This window comes from Osmia lignaria, chromosome 3 (assembly GCF_051020975.1).
Source record: "Osmia lignaria lignaria isolate PbOS001 chromosome 3, iyOsmLign1, whole genome shotgun sequence".
NCBI lineage: Eukaryota > Metazoa > Arthropoda > Insecta > Hymenoptera > Megachilidae > Osmia > Osmia lignaria.
Window position 1 is genome coordinate 3,911,608 of NC_135034.1, and position 25,435 is coordinate 3,937,042.

The 25,435-nt window shown below is 38.9% G+C and overlaps 2 protein-coding genes across 6 annotated transcripts in view; one reads left to right on the plus strand and one right to left on the minus strand.

The window, feature by feature from the left end:
* Positions 1–5,875: 5,875 nt before the first annotated feature.
* The window catches only part of LOC117605294 (uncharacterized), a 104,271-nt gene continuing 84,711 nt past the window's right edge, over positions 5,876–25,435 (minus strand). The window contains exons 1-2 of one of the 3 annotated variants that reach the window (XR_004581658.2): positions 6,198–10,541; positions 5,876–6,115 (exon numbers count right to left, since the gene is read on the minus strand). Coding sequence is in view for 1 of the 3 variants with exons in the window: in XM_076693284.1 (XP_076549399.1) it covers positions 16,886–19,477 (2,592 nt within the window). In the remaining 2 variants the exon portion in view is untranslated. Of the gene's footprint in view, positions 6,116–6,197; positions 19,896–25,435 lie in introns of those variants that run through there. The other 2 variants (XR_013065245.1, XM_076693284.1) reach the window with 2 other exon arrangements.
* On the plus strand, positions 19,892–23,632 carry LOC117605231 (uncharacterized). 3 transcript variants are annotated; one of them, XM_034326301.2, is made up of 5 exons: positions 19,892–21,652; positions 22,075–22,299; positions 22,372–22,422; positions 22,535–22,567; positions 22,653–23,632. In XM_034326301.2, exons 1-4 carry the CDS (start codon positions 21,634–21,636, stop codon positions 22,540–22,542), a joined length of 303 nt encoding a protein of 100 aa, XP_034182192.2. In that variant the 5' UTR covers positions 19,892–21,633; the 3' UTR covers positions 22,543–22,567; positions 22,653–23,632. The 3 variants fall into 3 exon arrangements, 2 of the variants coding, with proteins under 2 accessions (XP_034182192.2, XP_034182191.2); XR_013065246.1 differs by having other exon boundaries at positions 22,372–22,567; XM_034326300.2 differs by having other exon boundaries at positions 22,372–23,632.

Genomic DNA, 25,435 nt, shown 5'->3' on the forward strand with positions numbered 1-25,435 from the left:
CCAATTTTAATTTAATTTTTTATTTAATATTACTTTCATTCTCTAAATTTTACTAGGTTCCTTTAAGCACTATTCTTTTTATATATGAAACTCTCTTGTTTAAAAACTATATATTTAACTTTAAGTTAATATCCTTTTATGTTTTGTATCTTAGAATCACGACTGACCCAAGGATTAATCTTGGATGACTACCAGTTTAACAAAAAAGCACACGACCTTCAAGACATTAATTTGGTAATGGTCAACACAATTAAGAGAGAGCCCAAAGTTATGTGTTTTCTTCTCTCTATGATTTTCCAAAATTAATACTTTGAAGGTACCCTATAATTGTGCTAATTTCAGATCAAGTTAGTGTTTTAAAAGTACTAAAAGTTCTAAAAATACGTCTTTGTTTGTATGATCTATGATAACGTTTTGTCATAATCGAGATCATGCTTCGGGGATAACCATCCGGAACCAAATCTGTGTTCTACCTATTCTAAACATGATCATTTCACTTCGAGTTGTTAATTTTATATAATTTCCAATATTGTATTAGTTGTAACGATCTGCCTTTGTTGCGGGCTCATGGGTTTATCATTTGATAAATAGAAAACAGGAAAAGAAATAACGAAATTTTTATCGCGGACTCTTATTTGATTTTTGGTGACGGACGCAGTTTACATAAAAATATCAGTAAGATGATGAGGTGGAACCTTTGCCGGTTCATGAGTAATAAATGTGATCTTGGGTATATACATATAATAATAAATGTGTATCTTGATAAATTTGATCTTGCAACTAACAATAAGACAAAAGAACTATAACAAACACGGATAAAAATATATACAGGGTGTCCGCGCTAAAGTGTAACAGGCGTTTTATTTCGTAACTATTGATGACACGAAAAATTGTTTATATGGAAATTGCACGGTACAATGAGGCCTATGTTTTGGCGTGAACAAAAATTTATTTACATTATTAGTTTAAAAGATATGATGGTCAAGTTTCGTTTTTTAAATGGAACTACAGGTGTCGATTCTGGGCATTTAATGTTGCATATATCCAGCCGAGGTGTCGATTCTGGGCATTTAAACGTTGCATATATCCAGTCTTGGTATCGATTCTGTGTCCGTACAAATCGTTTGTACCGTGCCGCGTTACCTATTCTACGTTCGTACACAACATGTGTTGCATGTTGCATGTTGCGTGTTTGATGTATCTTTGGTGTACGGCCTACCTTATACATATGTAGCCGAGATGTCAATTCTATATTGTTTATTTTATTATTATTGTTTATTTATTCTATTATCATTCTGTTATTACTGTTAGCTTGTAAATTACTTTAATTTTCAATAGGAAGAAACTGTCCGGTTTCATGGAAATCACGGGCTGTTCCTAACATCATAAAGCACCTAATTTGCAGTCAATAGTTCCGCTACTTAGAAATATTCTGAACTGAACCGTGGCAACAATAAGTTTATGAAGCCATCGACCAGTTTAGTACTTTACTATTATTACAGTTTTATTATTATTTTAATAAATTATAGTATCGGTAGTCGGTAACCGATACTAATTAGGTACATACACCAAAGGTCGCGTATCGAGAGGGCGCGAGACCTCCAGACGTGCCAAAACACGATCGTCGAAATCGACAGTTGAAATAAAGACTTCCCAACGCCAACACGTGTGATTCTTTAGAACAAACCTTAGAACCCTTAGTGCCGTTACTACAAAATAAATATAATTCAAATCATATCGTGTTTGGTACCATTTTAATCAGAAAAATACCACAAATGCGTTAGTAAAAGTTTCATTAAGAAAAAGTTAAAAATAAAAAAGTTTTATCGTTCAATTAGTATTAGTCACACCGATATTACGGTCGGATCATATTACACGGTTTCCTCGCCGAGCGGCTCGGTTCGGCTTAGGGGGATTCCCCCAAGTGGAGGGGATAGCGATGTTGCATATATCCAGCCAAACTTTTGTTGCATATATCCAGCTTTTACTGTAAATGCAACCGAGATTGGGACCCAGACAGTGGCGGAAAAAGGGAGGTCCGATGATCAAAGGAAAGAGCCGAAACGTATCGGTGTGACTAATGCTAATTCAACTATAAAACTTTTTTATTTTTGACTTTTTTTTACTGAAACTTTTACTAACGCATTGATGAAATTTTTCTTATTAAAATGATACCAAACACGATATAGTTTGAATTATAATCTATATATATAAAAATGAATGTTTCTTTGTTTGTCCCATATGCGTTCCTACACCATTCATCCGATTGCGATGAAACTTTGGTGAGTTATTGCACGAACGCCCGCGAAGGTTTCTGGGCGTGTACAGTAAATCCTGGATATATGCAAGAGAAATTAGGACCCAAAAATTGCATATATCCACTCGAGGTGTCGAATCTCGGGTTACACGCGACGCCATCCAAGCGTGAACATAGAAAGGGACAGATAGTGGAGGAGAGATAGAGGTCCAATGATCAAAGGAAAGAGCCGAAATGTATCGGTGTGACTAATACCAATTCAATTATAAAACTTTTTTATTTTTTATATTTTTTAATGAAACTTTTACTAGCACATTGGTGAGATTTTTCTGATTAAAATGATACCAAACACGATATAGTTTGAATTATAATTACTTGCTAAAATTGATAAAAGTTGGCGAAAAGCCAAAGAGATTGAATCAAAACATTGCATATACGCACTGGAGGTGTCGAAGTTTGACCGGACAAGAAAGACAAATGTCCTGGTCCTGACTGATTCATCAACGCCCAGCCCAAACCCCTGAACCTAGAAACATGAAATTCGAGTAGTGTATTCCTCTCATGACGTAAGCACCCATTAAGAAGGGATTTTTAGAAATAGGACTCTTAAGAGTGTAAAAAGGGTTAAAATCTATTTACACGGATTACACAAACCAGACTTAGTTTTTGCTTACGAAGATCACCCATACAAATGATTAAAAACATAATTCAGGATTTCGTTCTAATCAACCTCTAAAGGCGCAAATCTAGATTCAGGGGTGAAGGTAACTATATAGATTACGGACCGCACCACCGATTTCGATGATTTTTAAATATGGGCTAGAAATCAACATTTTGAATAACTTTTTCCTATACATATAACCGCCGCTCGACCTTAGTTCTTGAGATATTTTTGAAAAACTGTGGAAACTATCACATTGAACTCTGCCTATCCGTGTGCGATCGTAACAACGTACGCGTTAGTATTGGATCGCCGCTTTTCTACTGTTTTCGCAGACTCTCAAAGGATTAATAATGAAGGCAAACTACACTTAGATGACCTGACAAGGGAAATTAAAAATAAACTGAACACCCAGTGGGAAGACGAATGGAAACAAAAGGCTCCTAACCATATTAAAAATATATCCGACAACTTCTTTGAGGACCTAAAATCGACCCCCACTCTACTCAGAAGAGAACAAGTGGCCATCTCAAGAATTAAAATTGGCCATTCTAGAATCACTCACTCCTACAGACTATCAAAAACTCCAGCTCCCCAATGTGAAGAGTGTGACTCCGCAATATCCATAGATCATTTAATCCTCCACTGTACTAAATATGATTTCCTCCGCAACAAACATAAACTAGAATCTTCTCCCAAGGACAATTTAAAAAACAGTAAAATACAGGACTTACTCCAATTTATAAAAGATACTAAACTAATAGAACTGATAATGTAAGCTTTACCTACTCCTTGATGTCGCTAATAACCTTGTAGTTGATGTGACAATAAACCTTAATTTAAAAAAAAAATACTTTTCTGAAATACTAGAGATTGATCACCAGAAAATAATACAACCATTATTATAGCGGGCGAAGCCGCGACGGGGATGCTAGTTACTTACTAAAATTGATGTTAAAAGTTGGCGAAAAGCAAGAGAGATCGAAATCAAAACCAGTCGCGGTGTCGGCTCTGGTTTCAAAGGTTTCATTTATCCAGGCGAGGTGTCGATTTTGGGTATTTAATGTTTCATTTATCCAAGCGAGGTGTCGATTCTGGGCATTTAATGTTTCATTTATCCAAGCGAGGTGTCGATTCTGGGCATTAAATGTTTCATTTATCCAAGCGAGGTGTCGATTCTGAATCCGTACACATCTTTTGTATTCAGTCGACATGTCGATTCTGAGTCCGTACACATCATTTATATTCAGTCGTGGTGTCAATTCTATGTTATTTATTCTATTACTATTGTTTATAAATATAATTCAAACTATATCGTATTTGTTGTCATTTTAATCAGAAAAATCTCACAAATACGTTAGTAAAAGTTTCATTAAGAAAAAGTTAAAAATAAAAAAGTTTTAACGTTCAATGAGTATTAGTCACGCCGATATTACGGTCGGATCATATTACACGGTTTCCTCGTCAAGCGGTTCGGTTTGCCTAGGGGGATCCCCGCAAGTGGAGGGGATAGCGATGTTGCACTTATCCAAGCATTCTTTCGTTGCATTTATCCAGGTTTTACTGTATATATTTTTTTTCAGATCATGTGATAGTGCTTTTCAAGACGAATTCATTAAGCTGTAATGTATACACCCGATTTTAATTAGTTTTCAAGATACAACGTTTACAAATTTCCCGATTTACAGTGGATACGTCTCGGTTTGAGTAGCAAGTCGTGAAAGCGACCCTAGAAAAGCGCTTCCTCTTAACACGTGTGTACAGAATCGTTCTCATATATTGGCGGAACACCACCACCTCCACACGCCTGAGGATGGACCGAAACCAGGGAAAGGGACCTCTTTCGGACAGGGATGGATTCCTCCACCATTGGACCAGGATTCAGCGAAGAGGAGATTTCTTTATTGCATAGTCTGAACGCGGCCTTAGGGAAAGTCCTCTAACTTGGGGGTGTCATAAACAAAAGAGCATACTGTCGAAAGTATTCTCACAACGCGACGGAGGATTTTTGGGACGGCAGGGCATTCTTGTTCTGACCGTCAACTTGTACAGACAGTTGAATAACAGAGAATATTCAGTTCTTTTTAAAACGCCTACAGTTTGCTGAGTTGGTTTATTTCCGTACCTTTTAATCACCCGCTCCGCTTAATCTGATCTTACATATCAGAAGTGGGATTAACCGTGTGTGAAGTGCACATTTTGGGAGTACACTTACATGCATTTTGTGTACGAATTGTTTAAGTGCTCCGAACTATGAACTGTGCAGTTAGTTTATATTATTAGATAAGAATTAGTGATTAGCAAACTTTTGTGTTGATTGTAGACTTTGAATTTTTGGACTTTAAAATAGTATTAAAAGCTATTACCGACATTACCGACAAAAATGGGCCTATTAAGGGGTTCACGGGAATCGGTTATTCTTCCTTATATGAGAAGATTTTGAACTGAATAAGGGCTCATTCGAAAGTGGAAGGTTCAATGCAGGGCGGTCAACTCACCGTTTGAGCCACAAAACTCTTTTAGTGGCCTAAGAATGCTTCGATTCTGCGACTGCATTTTGTCGATATTTTTCTTTACTTTGGATACTCATATTATCAAATATCGACACAATCTCGTTGTACCATGGGTTGACCGCCCTGCATTGGACCTTCCTCTTTCGAATGAGCCCTCACCCAGCCCCAAGTCTTCTCATATAAGGACAAATAACCAATTCCCGTAAAGCCCTTAATAGGCCCATTTTTGCCGATAATGTCAGCTCGTTGCATTACCCGTGTCTACCCCCTTAAGGCAGGTCTATTCAAAGAATCTTTTTCTGTTGAAAAAATAATTTTAATATCAGAGAAGTAAGAAGTTCGTACGCAGTGAACAGTAAAATATAATCTGGGACAGGTATTTAAAAGAAAAAAAGTGTATTTTAAAAACATTTTTTTTTAATAAGAATTATTATAATACACTGTGGAGGTGGGGGATGTAGTATATGCGAATCTCGTTTGTGTACGTATATACATGGGGTGCATCGGTGGTGTGTATGTGGTGGGAGGCAGCGGTGCATATAGGGAGTACGACGGAGGTGCGTAGACGGGGGCAAGCGAAGGTGCACATGTATACCCCCTTCGGTATTCTGATTTCCCTTGCAATTTTCGTTTCGTTTTGCGGATCCTCCTATTCATTTGGCGCCTCGCTGCTTCCCTTATTTTCTAAAATGCATATAAAATTACATGATTAATAAAATACATATACACAAGGCACAGAAAGGTTTATTATGAAATACATTCATACATATGAAGTGACATTCATAATAATGGACTTCCACACCACCTTTGAGGTTCCACTAATGGCGCGTTAGATTTTTTTATAGTGGATCTTCGCCTGGAGCCCTATTGTACCACTTTATAAATTGTCAGCACACGTTAGATCGCCTCTGACTGTATTAGTTATAAATTGTCAGCACAAGTTAAATCGCCTCTGACTGTATTTGTTATTGTTAGAATTAAGTGAATTACAACTAAATTAACTTGATATATATACTTATTTATTATATAAAGACTAAACTACTCTATACTAGTTTGTCACACACTTATCCATACTACCAACTATACTAAAACTAAATACAAAATCACATTTTACGAAGAGTTATAAATTGTCAGCCCACGTTAGATCGCCTCTGAATGTATTTGTTGTGATAGACAAGTAAAAAGGCAGACATTCTGAAAATGAAAACAGTCTTTCACAGATTTTGCAATTTTCGTACCTTTGCAGTTGGCTTGTGAAAAGAACTTTTAGGGCATCGTAATTCTTGACCGAGCCATATCGTATCCTTATGAATTTTTACTTTCATCATAAAATATGTTATTTTTTTTCGATGTTCATTGCACGTACTACTGTCAAACCGACCACAAAGCTGAGGTGAATTGTTAACACCTTGTACAAAATAAAGAAATATTTTATCAAGAATGCCCTCTTCAGCCCGTAAGGTAGGATACATTTTATCAAAAATAGCATTAAATATACGAAATGCAAAAGAAAATTTCTTACTAGGGGTTATAAGACTTCCAAAATCTGAATCATTATTTGTCTTATAGGCACGAAGAAATATTAAAATCTGTTCATTTCGTGAAAGAACTGTTGTACTATCTAATAATTCTGCCTTGCATATGTCGCAATTGGTTTTTCTAATATTTTTCCTAGCGACATATCCTGCAAAATATTCAATAGCACATGACTCTAAGGTGTGGGCAGTTTCAGATACTTCTTGCAAGATATCAGCGATGATAGTATCACTTGCATCCTCTGCTTCTAGGCTTTGACGGGAGACTCTCTGATGATTCTGGAGTCACTGATGTCACAATTAACAGAAACTGACGAATTTTCGGTACTAGTTGACGCAACATTTTCCGAAGATTGTGGCAAAGTGAAAAGATCTTCGTCATCTAAACAATTTGCAGATTGCGATGGCTTCATTAAATTTAACATCATATTTTTCTGCAAATTCAATCTAAATGTTTTCGCGAACGGATTTTGTTCACAATTACCCGCGTTATGCCTGATCATAGAAAATAAATTTTCTATTGGATCTTGTTGTAAACGCGACGTCATTAAATATGACGCACCTTCATCGCGAATGTCACGCCACAATTGTGTCGTCGCGTTAATTGATAGCTGCAAGCCTCTGAAGCACGGAGGACGTACCTGCCGACTCTTTTGAATTACCCATAACAAACCTCGCTCAAAGAGGAGGTATAACAAGAGAAGAATATACCTCCTCTTTGCAATAATTCTGCACACGTTTACATAAGTTGTATATGAGATATTTATTTATTTAAATTATTTGCATTCACTCAGAATATTGACTAATACTCCTTTGTATTTTTTATTAGTTTCGAAAAACAGTTACTATAGGTTTCTGGAAATACAAGCGTCACACAATTGGGACCAGTTATATCTGTTTGGTAAGAGATAGGAAAAAGCTATTGATGTAAAAGTTGAATGGTATGACTTATGAAAAATATGAGATATCTCACGAAATATTAGTTTTTTAAACATTGTACTGTTAGATATAAGCGCGTTAGCAAAATAGTGAGAGGGAATAGTAGCAAGGGGAGAGAAGGAGAGAAGGAGCCGAGGCCCCTCCATTTATTAGTTTTAATAGTACCATAGTACTTTTTTATGCAGAATGTTTCAAGGAGTTGATACGAGTAAAGAAAAAAATGCAATTCTATTTAAATAAAAAGTGCATCTGCATTTTTTTAGTGCATCGTTGCATTCACGAAGAAAATGAAGTTATAGAAAAATAAACATTATCATCCCGTTGAACTTTTACATGAACAGCTTTTTCCTATTTCTTACCAAATTCAAGATGCAGGGTGTTCGACAATAGGTGGGCAACATTTTAAGGGGTGATTCTAGGAATCAAAATAAGACAAAAATCAAGAATAACGAAATAGCGTTTGCGGCTTTGTTTTCCAGTAATTAATGTTCAAAAATTCGAGTAAAAAGCGCCTGAAACGTGCAATCCGCCCAGCACCGACGATTGAACGTCAGGTCAGCAGGGGTCGGTACAGTCATAACCAAGAATCGAAACCGAATGCTGCAGTACCGAGAAACAGAATAGCACGAGGTAAGTTTCTACTATTCAACGATTTTGTACCTTCCCCTGCTGACCTGACGTTCAGTCGTCGGTGCTGGGCGGATTGCAGGTTTCAGGCGCTTTTAACTCAAATTTTTAAACATAAATTAGTGTAAAACAAAGCCGCAAACGCTATTTCGTTATTCTTGATTTTCGTCTTATTTTGATCCCTAGAATCACCCCTTAAAATTTTGCCCACCTGTTGTCGAACACCCTGTATAACCTGCCCCAATTGCGTGACGCACTCTGTATGCTTTTATGAATTAAAAAACATTTATTTAAAAAAGCTAATAACTTTTTCTACAAAAATTCTTAGATTGCACGTTCCTTCGGTTCTTCAGAGTAGGCATATATTTTTTAGCAGCGAGGCGTGCTACGGTGCGCTATATAAAATCTACGCGTTCAGTCAGTCAGAATTTACCGGAGTGGGAAAATTCTATCATTTAGGTTGAAAGAAGGATAGCATGATCACCGTACATCTCACTCTAAACACACGCCAATGTTTCGCTTTCGTTCTTCAGGCGTATCATCGCGATGCCTCTGGCGAGATGAGGTTCACAAGTAGCAGTTCTAGCCATCACTACGGAGAGGTCACGTGCCGTGTCTATCGAAGTAAAGTTGGCGCGGAATATGAATACTTCTTAATAATTTATGTCTTAAAAAATTGCTCCCTATTTGCTCCCTCGGAATCTAAAATTGCTCCCCATTTGCTCCCTCGGAATCTAAAATTGCTCCAGTCGCAAACATTATATTTAATAAGATATTCGCAAATAAAAAAGCAGAAATTTGTTATCTGCAAAATAGATAGTAATTGATCTCTTTACAAAGATATTATGGCACCAAAAAATTGCACTCGATTTGTTTTATAAGATTCAATGGTCACATATATCAATAATAATTTATTAACAAAGAGCAATTGAAAATAAATGTTGTTGCGTATCTGCCAGTAAATTATGACTTCATAAATGACCGTTGAATATATCCACCGAGTGAAATGTTGCGATTCTCGCCGGTGTAAGTGAACATAGCTACAGAATCAATTGTGAACTAGGCTGTATGGAGCAGAATCAATTGTGAACTAGGTTGTATAGAAAATTGAATGTAGTGGCTGAAGCGCGACAAATTTAAATAGTGAAAAGCGGATCAGTTTTTCGTTATCAAATTGTTAATCAACGATTCCTTATCATATAGCTCAATCAGTAGAAGGGAATCGGTTTTTCGTTATCAAAATGTTAATCAAGGACTAAAATTAATGAGCGTTGCTAACGATAATTTACTTAGTAATCAGGAGCTATATACAGGGTGGCCCACATAACTTTTAACAGCTCAATATCTCGAAAACTATGACATCGATTTTAAAGTTCTTGGTCTCAAATTGCATGGATCTGAAGGGCCTTTCTAACTAAATACATAAACATGAAGTGGCCCACCCTTCTTCTTTAATGGGGGGCGGGGGTACCTTTATAATTTTAAATGGAACCCCCTACAAAAAGTGACATATTTAGATTCTACAGGAAAAAACAAGTAAATTTTGTCTGAAACATTTTTTTGTCAGATATTTCCATGATGAGATTATAACAGTTTGAAGTTTCGACTTGTAGGTACTTCCTTGTAGGTACAATTCTTGAGTTTGACTCAGTTATCCATGAAAACGTTCTCATCGTCAGTACGATGATTTAAATAACATTTTTCGCATGATGTGGTGTCACGCGAAGTTGGCACCTCATATTTTCAAAATGCTATTTTTTCAGGTATTTCGCCGGAACTATTTCTGAAACCTATCAGGAACTATAGAACTATTGCGGGTGCAAATAGAGCTATTGCTAAAAGTTTTATTTTTTGAAAATGAGGTGCTAATTTCACAATTCAATAACGCTATTTCCAAGCGCTTCAAGTAAGTACCTACAAGTCGAAATTTCAAACTGTTATAATCTCATCATGGAAATATCTGACAAAAAAATGTTTCAGACAAAATTTACTTGTTTTTTCCTGTCGAATCTAAATATATAACGTTTTATATTGGGTTCCATTTAAAATTATAAAGGTACCCCCACCCCCCATTAAAGAAGAAGGGGAGGCCACTTCATGTTTATGTAGTTAGAAAGGCCCTTCAGATCCATGCAATTTAAGACCAAGAACTTTAAAATCGATGTCATAGTTTTCGAGATATTGAGCTGTTAAGAGTTATGTGGGCCACCCTGTATATAGGCAATCCTTACAAAATCTTTGTCCTTTGTTCTTTGTCCTGCGCTCAAGAGAAGTAAAGCTCGTGTAAAACCATTTTTCAAATTCAGTTTAATTGTCCTTGTTCAAATTCATTTAATTAAAAGTTATTTCTTGTTAAAAGTTGAGTTCATTTAAATAGTTTATAATCAGTTTCATTTCTTAAAGTGAGCAGAGTGCTCCACGGGCAACTTATCTACGTTCCTAGGAAAGAAAATCCCTAAATCTACATAAAATCTCGCAACAGAATGTGGCGGCACCTACGTCCGGTAAGCCGTCTCGTCGGAGAGTTCATTTCCGACTGCAAGAGCGCACCCTATAGTTAGGAAAAGCGGGAAAATATTTTTCCTTCCCCACGCCAACCGTTGGCGTGGGTCATTCTGTCCTCGAACCTCGAAGCGGTTAGTTAGAGACGCTTGTATAAACTATACTTTTATATTTTTATATTTTTATAATTTTATCTTAATACCCATGTATAAACTCAGTAAATTTAGCTATAAGAGTTTAGTGTTGGCATCAGTACGGTGAATGACTGATTAGTGATAATAAAAAGACTTGTTTCATGTGCATTATAGACAAAGAGTTATTAATTTATCCATTCTATTTTAACTGTTGATGATATGGTAGAGGCCTAATTTATCCTCACCTGTGAAGGCCCCTACAAGAAAATAAATGTCAGCGACATCTGTCGCTTGTATACATATAATCTTTAAGGTGATGCGAGCGTCGAAAACTTTACCGACAGTCCCTAGAAAAATCCCTAGACGCAAGTTCTCAAAATACGTCCTCATTTCTAAACAAAATGCAAAAAAATTTGAAGAACGTGTTCAGGAGGCTCTAAAGAATATTAGTCTGGTCCTTATATTATCCAAATCGTCAAAAAGTTATAAAATATTGAAATTGCTGTCTGTCAACGGTCAAGAAAATGGCAGATCGGACTCACCTAGATTGATTTATTCGTAATATAAACATTTCTGCCAATAGTTTGTCCAAATAGGCACCAGACTAATATTCTTTGGGTCGGATAGAATAAAACGAGCACCCAAGGAATGATGTACAAGTCTCCAGGAAGAAGTATTTTGAGAACTACGATTTCGTTGACTGTTCATTTGCAAAAGACGTCAACAAGGTAAAACAGATCAGAAATTTAGTTCCTCGTTTATTCTGTAGAGCGCAGTTCGTTCGTTTTCTACGCTCGACCGCGCGCTCATTCGCAGCTCGATAACTGAATCTGTGTGCGTCGACCGAACCGTCGACGACGATATAATGTATCGTGGAGAATGGGACGTTCGAGCCTGGAAGAGGCGATAGACTTTGATGCGTGAATTTTTTTTTCATATGTCAAGAGATCATTATTTCTATCATTATTTTTTGTTGCTATTATTTTTTTTGTAAAACTGCAGAAGAAATACGTCCTTCCCGATTTCCGGATATGATATTCTATTCTTTTTTTGAACAATATCAACGGCCAAGACTGGTTACTAATATAGTTCTCCAGGTATAAATGGGGTCATTACGAGGTCTGCTGGTATTGCTTTGAGACCAGCGGGATAGATAACCGACCATATTAGCGGACTACTCGCCTATCTGAAACAGGGGTACACCGCGTCCTTTTCCATCTCATTGTGACGTCAATTTTCATTTCTCGTCACCGATGATGACGTCAAAAAGTGATCGATTTAGCATGTAATGATTGAAAATCGATTTTTTCAACAACTTTTTCTTTTTGTTAATTTCTGACAGCATACATACGCGTCAGATTGGTTGCCACTTACCTTCCCTTTAGAAACGAGGGTGGAGCAGGAGTAAAGGTTCCGTTCACAGCTACTGTTACGCGCAGAGAATAAATTTTTTCTCTGGGCAAAATACCGGTAATTTTAGTAAGGAAGGAAGGAGTTTTAATAAAGTTTTAGAAACACTTTTAATGTAAGTAATATAATTTAATAAAGAAAAGGAGTGTTTAGTCACTTTATACTATGGTGCCTTTAATTAGTAAAGGCGAACTGAGTTTTACTGGGTACTTTCAGTCGAAGTACCGTGCGAATTAGTCGCGTGATCAAAATTGTCGTGACATTTGTTTTCGTCGTGAAGAGCGAAAGAGTAGGCCGATCGTCGCCGCGTCGCGGTTTTTATAATCGTAAGCGCGATGACAACGCCGAGGTGTTTTCGGCGTCTGGCATAACTTTGCCTATTTTAAATTGGCGCGCTTAATCCCGAACAACTACATATACCAGACTCCAAGAAATGTCTATTCAAACTCAATTACAAGTAAATGTTATTGTTGTAATAAGTCAGGATAGGGTATATATTTACATCCGGCCGTCGTAAGGCGGTCGGCAACGCTTTTATTTAAATAATATATAATACGCATTTTTAATCACTTTTATTCATTTCTTAGAATTTCTTTTTATACTTCTTTTTAATTTATTATTATTTCAGAAAAACATTGCCGGCCGCTTTACGGCACCCGAATTTAAATATATAGCCTTTCCTGACCCATCACATCAATGATATTCATTTCTAATTCAATTGGAATACACATTTCTTGAAGTCTGGTATATGCAATTATGTACGGAGCCTTTACGTTCGCCGACCCTCGTTTCTAAACAGAAGACAAATGGCCAGCGGATGACAACCAACACTTATGCATGTGCTGTCGCAGGCGCACATCTATAGGCAGAATTCAATATGTTATATCGAATGTTTTTACTAAATATTTCGGAAACTAAGCGAGACCGTCGCGTCGCTTATATGTTCTGGAAAAAATGGTTCAAAATATTGGTTGCTATAAAATATCTAAAAATCATCAAAATCAGCGAGGAGGTAGTTGTTCTACACTTAGACCGAAGTTATGAATAAAAATATCTTGCATTCAAACCCTTATATAATTTTTTATCTGAAAGCATGTATTTCATATACGGTAGAAGGTGGTATATGCAACAGGGATTGTATCTTCGAAATACATGGTTTCCAAATATTGCTTTGGTTCTTCAAGGATAAGTGATAGAATTAAATTTACCTCATATGCATAATTACAGCAAAGTACACTTTTATATCTCTGGTATTTTTTGAGCTATAACTAATTGAATATGTTCAGTTCTGTTGTAATTGACGTTCCAACAACCTATTACACTATGGCTTTACATTTTAAAATAATGCTAAAATATTTTTGACCAGTTTTTCGAGGCCAATGCAACAATAAAACTACTGTACTTTTACCAATGTGTTAGCGACGGCTTATTTTTAAGGGTCGTCGAAGGCAATTAACTCGACTCTAGTTTGCTTTCGTACGCTTTATGATGGGAACTTGGACTGCGTGAGGTCTTGAAAGAGGGTGAGTGAGACTAAACAGGCCTGGTGATCGAGGATGGCTGATGACCACGTTGGGTCTCTCAGCTATTAGGAATCGAAGGATTGCTTGTTTGAATGGAAACTGTTTACAACAGGCAAGCGGCCCGCAGGAAAGTTCTTTCAGAATCTGGGCGCTGTGTTTTCGGAGTTAGAAAAATCGAAGTAGGCAATCGGCTGAGGGAGGCCATATGTATTTTGTCAGCGCGTTTCCCCTTCAAGGGAAAGTACCCAATCGTGCGGGGTGTCATAAACAAAAGGGTATACATACTGTCGAAGACGTCCTCACGACCGAGGATTTTTGGGACAGCAGGATACCATTGTGTACGGTCGTCGTGTACGATTGTACGAATAAAAGTTGAACATTTTATACGCCCACTATTATTTAATCACCCGCCAATAATGTACTTTATTATTGTTTGTAAAGTACAATAATGTACTTCATATAGTTTGAATTATATTTATTTATTCAGAATATGCTGCGAAACTATTGACTGGAAATTAGGTGCTTTATGATGTTAGGAAAAGCTCATGATTTACATGAAACCGGACAGTTTGTTCCTATTGAAAACTAAGTAAATTACAAAGTAACAATAATAATAGAATAAACAACATAAAATCGACTCCTCGGCTGCATGTAAATTATGTGTACGGACGCAGAATCGACATCTCGCCTGGATAAATGTAACCTTCGAAAACACAGAATCGACACCTCGGCTGGAATGCAACCAATACGGGTCCCAATCTCGGTTGCATTTATTCAGCCGAGGTATCGATTCTGTGTTTACATGCGGCGCAAGCCAAGAGTGAACGTAGAAAGGGACAGATAGTGGAGGAGCGAGAGGTCCAAGGATTGAAAGCGAGGAGCCGAAACGTATCGGTGTTACTAATACGAATTCAATTATAAAACTTTTTTATTTTTGACTTTTTCTCATTGAAACTTTTATTAGCGCATTGGAGAGATTTTTCAAATTAAAATGATATCGAACATGATACAAGTTGGACTGTATTTACTTGTTAAATAGGCGATAAAAAGTTTCAGACTAAAGGAAGGGTAACGAATGAAAAAGACAGAAGCTACGATCGTGATAATCGGCAGTCCCCCTTTCACTTGTCTTTTTCTACGTTTGAAACTGTCAGCAAACTTCTAACAAGGTAGGAACTGTGATCACCCGATCGGCCAGGGCCAACGGAGGAAATGCCTGCAATGTGTACAATGCTTTTATTGCAGTCAACTTTTAAAAACGTAGGCGAAACATCGACCGTTTGCTAGACGGTCAAAAGGATTACGACGTCAGGGCTAATCGCTTCCAAATGTTAGGAAAAGCCGTGGCCTGAGGGAAATTCAGTGGGTCACAAAATTATTTGCTCACCAACAGAATAGCTCATTCGATTAAATGACTTCAGGCTTTTTGAAAAGCTATAAAAATTAATTTACCAAGATATGTACTTTTGCTGTTTTAAAAAATTATAGTTTGTTGAAATAGTGAGAAAAAATAACAGAGGGTAATTTTTCAACTTTGTTATGTGAGTCTATAATGAAAATTTAAAATATGTCTTTCGTACATTCAAATAATTCACAGTGCCTTGACGACCTCGCTAATAAGCCTGATTTTTTTTTTCTTTTTTTTTATGGGAGAGAAAATACGTTTACGTACGCCCAAGACATTCCCTTTCGCACTCGGCTAAGGGAAAGCTCGGGCTGTGTGGGACTCATACCACCCAGAAAGGGTGATATACTACCCACTAAAACCTCTTCCACTGCACTATCTTATTACTATCTTATTCTATCGGGAAGGGCGACAGTCTATTATTTTCAATAATATTCACGAAGTGACATCTCAACTGCTGTATGTCATGGGAATAGTTTTCTAAGCAAGGGTTTCCACCTGTTGCGTGAACGCGCGTATAAAGGGTCCCCTCGTCACGCGGGGCCCGTCCGGGAAGTGCTGCCGCCACGCGTTCTTTTTCCCGCACTAAATTTCGGGAAGGAGCGACGCGTGCCGCGCAGCCATATTGCGTTTTTGTAAACGATCAAGTTAACATCGCGCTCCATCGAGTTTGTGAATTTCTGAGCTTTCCCGGTAATTTCGTTGAGCAAAAGGAATACCGGTAGTTACCTCGCGCCTCCGAGATCAGTGGGTGACCTCGTCTAATCGGTTTTCTCGCGGATTAAGGTAAACCTCGGGATTCTCATATCCCGTAACCTCGCCACGTGCTCGCAGCGTGGAACGGTCGCCTCGTGCAACCGAACGGACGTTTTTCGAATTGAATCGGACTCCTCGTGTGCTAAGTGACTCCTCCGTAAACTTTGCGAACGTTTTCTGTACTCCTCGAGTGACGTGTCGAACCCACCTGATTTGTACTCCTCGACCGAGCGGATCGCACCGCAAGGTGTAACGGCCGTCCTCAAAATTCTGTGCATCTTGAATTTTAATAAACTGACAACTCCTTTTTGTGGACAATCTCGATCGTTTTTTTTGTGTGTACGGATTCTCCCCGGTTTTCCTCGCTCCCCTCTAAACACCACCCAAAACTATAGTAGTGATGTATGCCGCCGCGTATACACCACAACGGTAACAATCCGGTTGCGCCTGAACTCTTTCAAAAAGTATATCCTTTTTGCGAATATGAGGAAATCGTAACGCAATATATTTCTTTTCTTCCTCTACGAGCTTCTCATATGCACTGCCAGGTAAACTATCGTATACATGGAGTTTGCGGCCGTTGAAATAGATAATTCGCCAGTGATCAGAACAGTTGCCTCCAATTATTTGTACGCTTTTGTCACTACGGCAGGGACGGATACATTTTGTAAACTGTAAGTAATGTCAGTTTGCGTTTCAAAAGGAGTAGTTTCTCTGACGACACGTAAAAATCGATCTAACGATTCATCGGTTAATTTACTTTTCACAGGTAATACATTTTTCTTTACGTCAGTTATGGAACAAACAGCAGTCTCTAATATATAGTATCGTACAGCTTTATCTGTGTAGTTTTCTTCCTGGACTGAATGACTGACAATGACACAGTCGCTATTTACTGCTTCGACGGTCATATTTGATGCTTCAACACTGTTCTGTGTCATGTTTTCATATTTATGCGTTTTTGCGATTTTCCGGTTAGATTTTTGAATAGATGCGTCTTCTTTTGCCCGTAATATGTATTTTGGATTTCTAATCGGCATGTGTCTATTGTGGCGACTGTCCAGTATTTCAGGAAGCATGCATTCTTCGTAGAAACGCGTTAGGAAAGGTTCCATATGATTTGTCCAAAACGCGTCGGCCCTATTTACGTGGATCATATGTATGCTTTTAGGTGTCCAGATAGCGAAAATGCAGTACTTCCGTTGCGTTACATGCAACTGACCTTGTACTCGGTAGAAATACTGGTGCTTGCTATTCATTTCTTGTATATCTCTCTTATCGAAGATGTTTCGTAAGTGACGTATTGTTTCTATTGCGTCTATCGCTGTCAAATTCTCAGCAGATTGTGGGCATTTCAGTTCCAGTAAACCGTCATCTTCGATAAATCCATCAGGAGATGCACCCAAGTATGGAATGTCGCGATCAATGAACAATCCACAAGTTCGAATTCTTGTTTTCATTGCGTTCGCTACGTCTTTTCTTGCAATGTGTTCTTTATCGCGGCCGTATTTCATAGTAGCGGTATCGACAGATGGAGGATATAAAATGTTTTTTACCATTGCTGCACAGGATGTTGTTTGTCTCATGCCACACACTGCTCCAAAATTCGAAGCAGTTAGCAGTTCCTCCTTCAAAGTTCTCCATAAATCTGAATCGTTTTGTTCTCTTGTGTTCGTTTCTGTTATTGTACGATTTTTTGTATTGTCACCAAGCTTTTCAAAATGTTCCTTGCGAAGTTGAAGCAGCATATCACTCGGAAGATCTGGTCTTTGCGAGTTTGGACCATAATATTTATTCGTTCCTTGCACTGGCTTCAATTTCCTTGCCTTGCCATAGGTTATTCGAAATTGTTTGGTTTTCGCAACTTTTTTCTGCCGCCGTTCCTCCAATCTCTTTACTAGTGGCGGAACGGTTTTACACATGTTGTTATGTATTTCTGTAAGTACTTGTTGCGTATTGTATTGCGTAACAGCTCCTGCAACTCTAGCATTGTAGGAACCTCTTGCACCAAAATTAATACGTTTTCCACTAATCTCTTTGCAGATAATTGAATTAAATGTTTCTGCGGGATTGTTTGTAACATTCATTAACAAACTATCCGAATAGCAGCTGAGGAATCGTATGGCTTTCTCGACTTCGTTATACAGACCGAACAATTTCAAAGATGGAACGTAATTTTTCTCAGCTCTGTTTTCGTCCCGCATACACGTATGGCTGCGGCTATTGCACTCTTTGTGCTCACCAAATATATGGCTAGGAATACTTAAAATGTCCTTCTGAAGTTCTCTAGCTTTGATATGCTGAGGCCCTTTTTCTTGTTTTCGCGCCTTGACTGCTAAAACAACAGCTCTACGAATATTTAAAATATTTTTTTTAATGATATTTCGGTGCGCAACATAGCCACGAGCTCTGTGACCCTTCGTTTGCGTTTTCTTCGCAACGTGTCTCAACTTTTTACATAAATTACGAAGTAAGTGATTGGTACACTCTACTTTTCTAACGGTTACTTTTTGTTCTCGGTAAGGTTTGTTATTCACAATAGTATGATAGACGTTGCTATCACCATCGGCAACAACCGTTCTATATATCAAGCCATGCATTTCAATGCTACAATTGAAACCTTCAGCAATAGCGTCACTTTCCATGCTACTAGAACTGGCATAACGATCATAGTTTTTATAACATTTATGATGTTTTGGGGATGTAGCTTTTCGTTCCGCTATATCACATATTGTGCAGTATTTATTTCGTATGCCGATAAACAGAACTTTTCCTGTGCGGAAACCTATAATGGTACCAACACCGGAAAGTGAATTATAATTCGTACCATACGATCTCTTCATCCAGCTACCATCCGCTATGACAGTTATGTACGGGATACCGTCGACGACTTCATTGTTTTCAGAAGCTAATCGTCTTTCTTCTTCACCTGCTGCCTGCATGGTATGCATTGCGCTTTTCATAAACTCATCTACAAGTTTTTCACGGTACCTGCGGTACGTCGTTTCAGCCATGTAGGGCATCTTCAGGGCGGCGCATAATTCTTCTAATTGTGCATAGCCGATTCCGACTGTAACAGTCGCGGTCGTCATGGCCTCATTTACATTCATTATATCTGAATGCATAAGTTCCGACCAAACAGTATCTTCGTAATTGCACATTTGGCACTTGAAGAAAAACTGTGTCAGACATCCATGCTGGCGACTACCGATCATTTTCCAATCGCGAAAATGACATTTAATACCTTGCGCATGATTGTCGAACGTTCTATGTATTTCATTCCAAAAGAACTGAACGTCAACAATGCGGCGGCCTTCTGGCACATTTTCCGAAATACATCCCACATCTACGTGTCCGACGTCTACGACGAGATTGTCGTCGTTATTGTCCAGGACGTTTTGTACAGTGGGTCTCTCACTTGTACATTCGCATTGTACAACAACAGTTTCATCGTTTTTGCGAAGGGCGTTTTCTGATGAGATGCGCCCCACATCTTTAGGATCCTTTGGGATAAATGAAGGATCTTTATTATAATATTTGGGTATACAAGCTTTTCCGGGGAGAGAATTTTTCTCTTTGAAAACTGCAGCAAGTTCACTCGTCGATGTCGACGATTGCCATTGTTTCTGTCGCCTGCAAAGTAGAACGAATGAAGTTGTAACGACCCGCCAAGAAGACCCAGCACCCTTTTTATTTCATTTTTATTATTATAATTTATTTTTAGTTTAAATTTTGTATAATATGGTTAATTTAATTTTTTATGTTTAATTGAGTTTATAAAAAAAGTATTTAGTTTAATTTGTATTATATTTCTTATAATAAATAATTTTCATTAATCGATAATATAGTCTGATTGAATAAGTCGATAAGCGATTAGTCGGTAAGTCGGTCGGTAAGTTGATTATCGATAAATGATCGACAAACGAATGCATACGCGCCAGCGCAACCCCGATGATCTCGCGGTGGGGTGAGATTCTAGAGTAGGGTGATCGCGTAGACTAAGGAGCAGGGGTGCTCGGCCGTCATGTGATGGGGAATTCCAGAAAATTAGAGGAACCCTATAATGAAAAAAAGCGCTAAGTCAGCAGAATCTGACTATAAATAGAGGCGTTCCACGCAGAGTCAGTCCAGATCTTCCCTGACTTCGGTCAGATGCAGACAATACTCTGGAAGTAGAGGAAAAGCTTGCGCTGAATTGCTTAGGCAACTTGTAGAGCGCGAGATTAGCTCTATCCTTCTCTTTCAGTGGTGAGGTACGAGAGTTCGGATCTGTGGACACTCTACTCATGGTACGCAACGCGTTGAACACGTGCTAATACTAAGTCACACGTTCAAGTGTAAAGAGCTAGCGAGGAGCGGAGCTCCTTGAGCAGGCCTGTATTAGCATAGCTCTGGCTAGACCAGAAACCGATTGCGACCTGTAGGTATAGTCCGCTCGTGTCTGAAGGTATCATACAAGCTACTAGAATATAGTTTTCCAGTACTTAGTGTAACTTGGCAAATTGTACAGAGTGTTGGCTGTATTCGAAGATCAAGTCGCGTTATTATTACTTATTACTTACTAACTACTAATCATATATTTTCCACTGTATTTCACTATCTAGGGCGTACCTATTATAATTTCTTATTGTATTTCATATTCTAGCCGTACCTATTGTTATACTTAATATTATACTTAGAGCAATTATTGTTAATTTACTTACTTGAATAAAAGATAATTTTAGTTTGATACATTAATGTTGGATTTCACTCCTTAACCGCACACCACACGAACCTATAATCCCTATTTTCGTTCATACGAGTCGCCTTCTTGGGGAACCGCTCTCCCTATACGTCAATGCAGCGACGTACCTATCACTGGGTCGTTACAAGGTCATAAATATTTGTAAATATTTGCAGATAAATTACTGAAATGTATTTTGTAAGCACTTACAGTTTTCTATAAACTCTTTTGAGGGAGAGCTATCTCCTACCCGGAAACCTCCAACTTGTACATTTTTTATTTGCCATTTGTGCTTATTTGTTGCACAAATGATTGAAAATATCGATGGAAATTTAGTTTTTCAAGATCTTCTACGTCTAAGAAAGAAGTGGTGCAGAATTGCCTCGAAATAACCAAGTGGTCTCTGCTTCAAAATACGCAACACGGTATCCCCTCTTCTTTGCTTGAAGTCGCTCGCAAAGTGAGAGGTCCGAGAAATGAGTGAGAGGTCCGTTTCTACGAGTCCCGAGCGAGTTGCTTATTTCGAGGCAATCCTGTAGATGGCAACGCGGTCCTTTCCCCCCACCACGCCAATGCTGTCGCATTTTCAAATTTCACTGGCATCGACAATTCAATTAGTGCAACGAGTGGGAAAACATCACTCCAAATATGGCTTCCGAAAACGACAGTAAGTGTTTCTTTTTAACTTTACTTCGCGAGTGTCATTGACAATTACATTACGTGACCATTTGTAACAAAAATATATTTTGCTTTGTCTCATATACAGTGGATTTATGTGAGCCTATAATGAAAATTTAAAATATGTCTTTCGTAGATTCAAATGAGTTATGTGCATGGTTTTAATATTTCATCGAGACCGGTCAATGCATTTAGAAGTTACAATTAAAATTTCCGAGAATCGCAATCTAAGAACATAACTAGTCACGTTCTTAGATGAAAAGCCACGATTTTCAGAAATTGTAACTTCTCAGTGCATTGACCGATCTCAATGAAATTTTCAGCATACACATAACATATTTGTTACACATGTCATATTTTACATTTTCATCACAGGCTCAAATAAAAAAGTTAAAAAATTGCCTTTTCTAGACGCGTGTCCACAAGATAAAAGCGGTGATGTACAACCGCAACCGGAGCCGCTGTTGCAGCTGCAACAGCAGGTGCAGCAGCTGCGGTTGCAACCGCAAGATATGCCGCAACCGCTGTTGCAGATACTGCAAATGCAGCAGCAGCAAATGCTGCAGATGCAGGAATTGCTGCAAAAAATAGAACAGCGGCAGGAGGAACATGCTCAGTATATCGTAAATCGTTTTTGTACGTTCCTGTTTATACGTTATTTCTGCTGATCTTTGTTTACACATAGTAACATAATATTTATTTTTGCAGCCGCACCCAGTACCACAGCAACAGCCGCACGTACAACCGGCAGGATATACAGTAAGTCCTTTTTTTGCGTTCCTGTTTATACATTATTTCTGCTATTTTTTGTTTATATATAATAATATAATATTTATTCTTTCCGCACCCGTATCAACCGCACGTGTCGCAGCTGAATGAGCTGTACGAGCCTGAGGTGCAAAACGTAAGTAGTTTTTTTACTTTACTGTTCGTACGATTTTTCTGGTATTCATTGTTTATGAATAATAACATAATATTTATTTTTCCAGTCATACAGGGCAAAACAGCAGCTAATTCGCCAGTACAGGCGAAAAATGAATCGGCTGCGGCGTGAAACAGCGCCATGGTCCAGCCGCGGCCGCGGCCGCGGTTGCGGGAACGGCAATGGAGACGGTCGTGGTCGCGACTGTAATGGCCGCAACATAGCATTTTATTTCTAATTTTATTTTTCTTATTATTATTATTTTTATTATTATTGAAGTGAAAACTTCTTTAGGCGCGTTGAGTGATTTTCGGAAGGGGAAAATCTTATGGGTTCGCGTCACCGACATGCTCGAAATGACGATCTACTGCTCTGGTACCAGACTGTCGCACGCGCTATAAGGGTAACGTGTTGTGCAACATTACTGCTGTGTATATCTATACAAGTAAAGTTAAATTGACTACGTGGAATGTATTGTCACGTAGACAGACCGTTTTTATCAAACGTGTCTCCTTTCAAATAAGCTTAAACATCTGGAAAGGAAAACTCTCGGGCAAACTGACCATTTACTCTCGTAATAAACAGAAGGCCCACCGATAGCAGAACCAAACACTTGGGAAAGCAATGGGTCCGCCGTAATCAAATAGCAGATGCAACCACTCTAAACTGTCGCAGAGGCAGGTGGACCCAGCCTGATCACTCGAATAGTAACCAGACCACCCTTCTTAATTAGTATATAAACCCGTTCGTACCAACGATCGGGGGCAGTACCAGAGTTCATCTCGTGTCGAGCACGTCGTGTACGGTAGTGAGTTGGTTACTATTAGTGAGATCGGGTTGAAGTCCCCTCCGAGCAACATTCACCTTATAGAATCCGCGAGTCGTGTTTCTATTTGGCATTACAATCAACCACACACAACACCCCCGCATTGCCAGTGCGTGAACACCGAGCATAGTGGAAATAGGTAATATATCACATTATACACCTATATTCGCGACAACAACATCTGTAATAGACCAAGATTGTAGAATATATACATTGCTGTGTCAAACCCACATTAGCATTCTCCTTTAAACCCAGTGAAACCTTGTGACAGTTCCTACCACAATACAATCTTACCGCTCGGGTTGTATTGATAATAAAATAAGTTACGCGGCCGCCAATCAGAAAGCCTCTGATAGCCACGCGCGCTGCCAAGCCGTCGGCCACGTAACAGTATCAATATTTGTGTTTAAAAATTTGATATTTTAGTTTTTAGTTTTTAGGTTTTAGTTTTTTAATATTTAACCGGTAATATTTGCCTGCAGAAACAGTAGAAAAGCGACGATCGCACACTAATGCGTAAGATGTAACATGGACGCACACGAACAGGCAGAATTCAATGCATTAGTTTGGACAGTTTTTCGAAAATATCTCAAAAACTAAGGTCGAGCGGCGGTAATACGTTGTAACGTGGTGACACCCGTGCCCCCCCGTTACAATCGCTGCGCTTTTCCCACCTTACACTACCACCTCAAAACCACCCGTAACCCTTCCCTCACCTAACCCTTTCTCCCTGCTCACCGGTGTCGGGCCGATGGAGACGACGGAAGACCTACAAGGAATACCCGCAGAAGGAGCTACGAGGCCGACGACAGACCCCTAACCCCTTCTCCAAGGAAACGGAGCAACATGGGACTTCGAAGAAATAGACGAAGCTGCCCACCTGATGTCAAAACGTCCACACGGAGCCATCTGTCGCCGAGCCCGAAGACCTCAGCCCACCCGTCATCGCGGGATATCCGCCAGCTCCATCGACCCCGAGCACCGGTGTATCGAAGATCGATAATCGATCTATCCCGTCGCCGGAAGAGGCCCCTTCCAAGTCCCATCCCCTCCCCAAACCATCCCGCGACGGTTTCGTCGTCGCAGCAGCGACGGCGAACCGTCATTGAGCCCGAGGCTAAGCGACCGAGTGTGTATTGAGCGAGAGTACAGAGATTTCAAAAGCGATATAAAGCGGAGAGTATTGTGAGAGAAAGTGCGAGGAGATTTGGGGTGAGTCCCTTACCGTATCTATTGTAATTGCGAGATCGAGGCAACGGCTATTTTCTCCGCCCGCGCATTGTCTGACGTAGAGACGAGTCCCCCTTTCGATTTCCCAACCACAGCTATTTCCTCATTCGCGTAACGTAGACGAACTTTCCTGCGAACCCCTCTTCCGACCCTAGAGATTTCCCTTCCCACAATAATCCTCCTTGCGTACTCCCCCGCGAAGTATTGTACGGACGTAAGTGCCCCGAGACCCATCCCCTGTAAGACACCCACAATCACCCCCCTTTTTCCTTTTTTGATCTTGATCGCCACAAGACGTGGCTGGCGCCCAGCGAATCATTGTAACACCAACTCATTGTATAGAGTGAACCCCCGAAGAGGGTCACAATATATCAAAGTACCATATCGGGACATATTATTTTTAAAAAAAAACTAACCTTAGGCATTCGATTTGTAGGAATATTCTTCCCTTGGTTATGTTACCTTATGTTCAAAAAGTACCGGGAATTTTTCATTTAAACGAACCGCACTTGAGATATTGGCAAAATCATTTGTTTTCTAAGTCGGTACATCCGTCAGTTGTTTATATGTCATTGTTAACCGAAATCTGTTAGATAGTTTGTACGTAATAGCCTTATAAAGAAGTCATTGTTTGGTCTACTCTGCGAATTTCGCTATGTCGAATTTAGTTGAGCAAAGAGTCTGTCTGAAATTTTGTGTTTCTAACAAAATATCATGTGCGGAAGCGTTGAAAATGTTAACGGTAGCCTTCGGAGATTCGACAATATCGAAAACACGAGCATACGAGTGGTACA

Bases quoted from the DNA above. Each gene is read 5' to 3' on its own strand.
- LOC117605231 (XM_034326300.2), top strand. The intron at 22,300-22,371 runs GTACGTTCCTGT...TTATTTTTGCAG, and splicing joins GTATATCGTAAATCGTTTTT to CCGCACCCAGTACCACAGCA.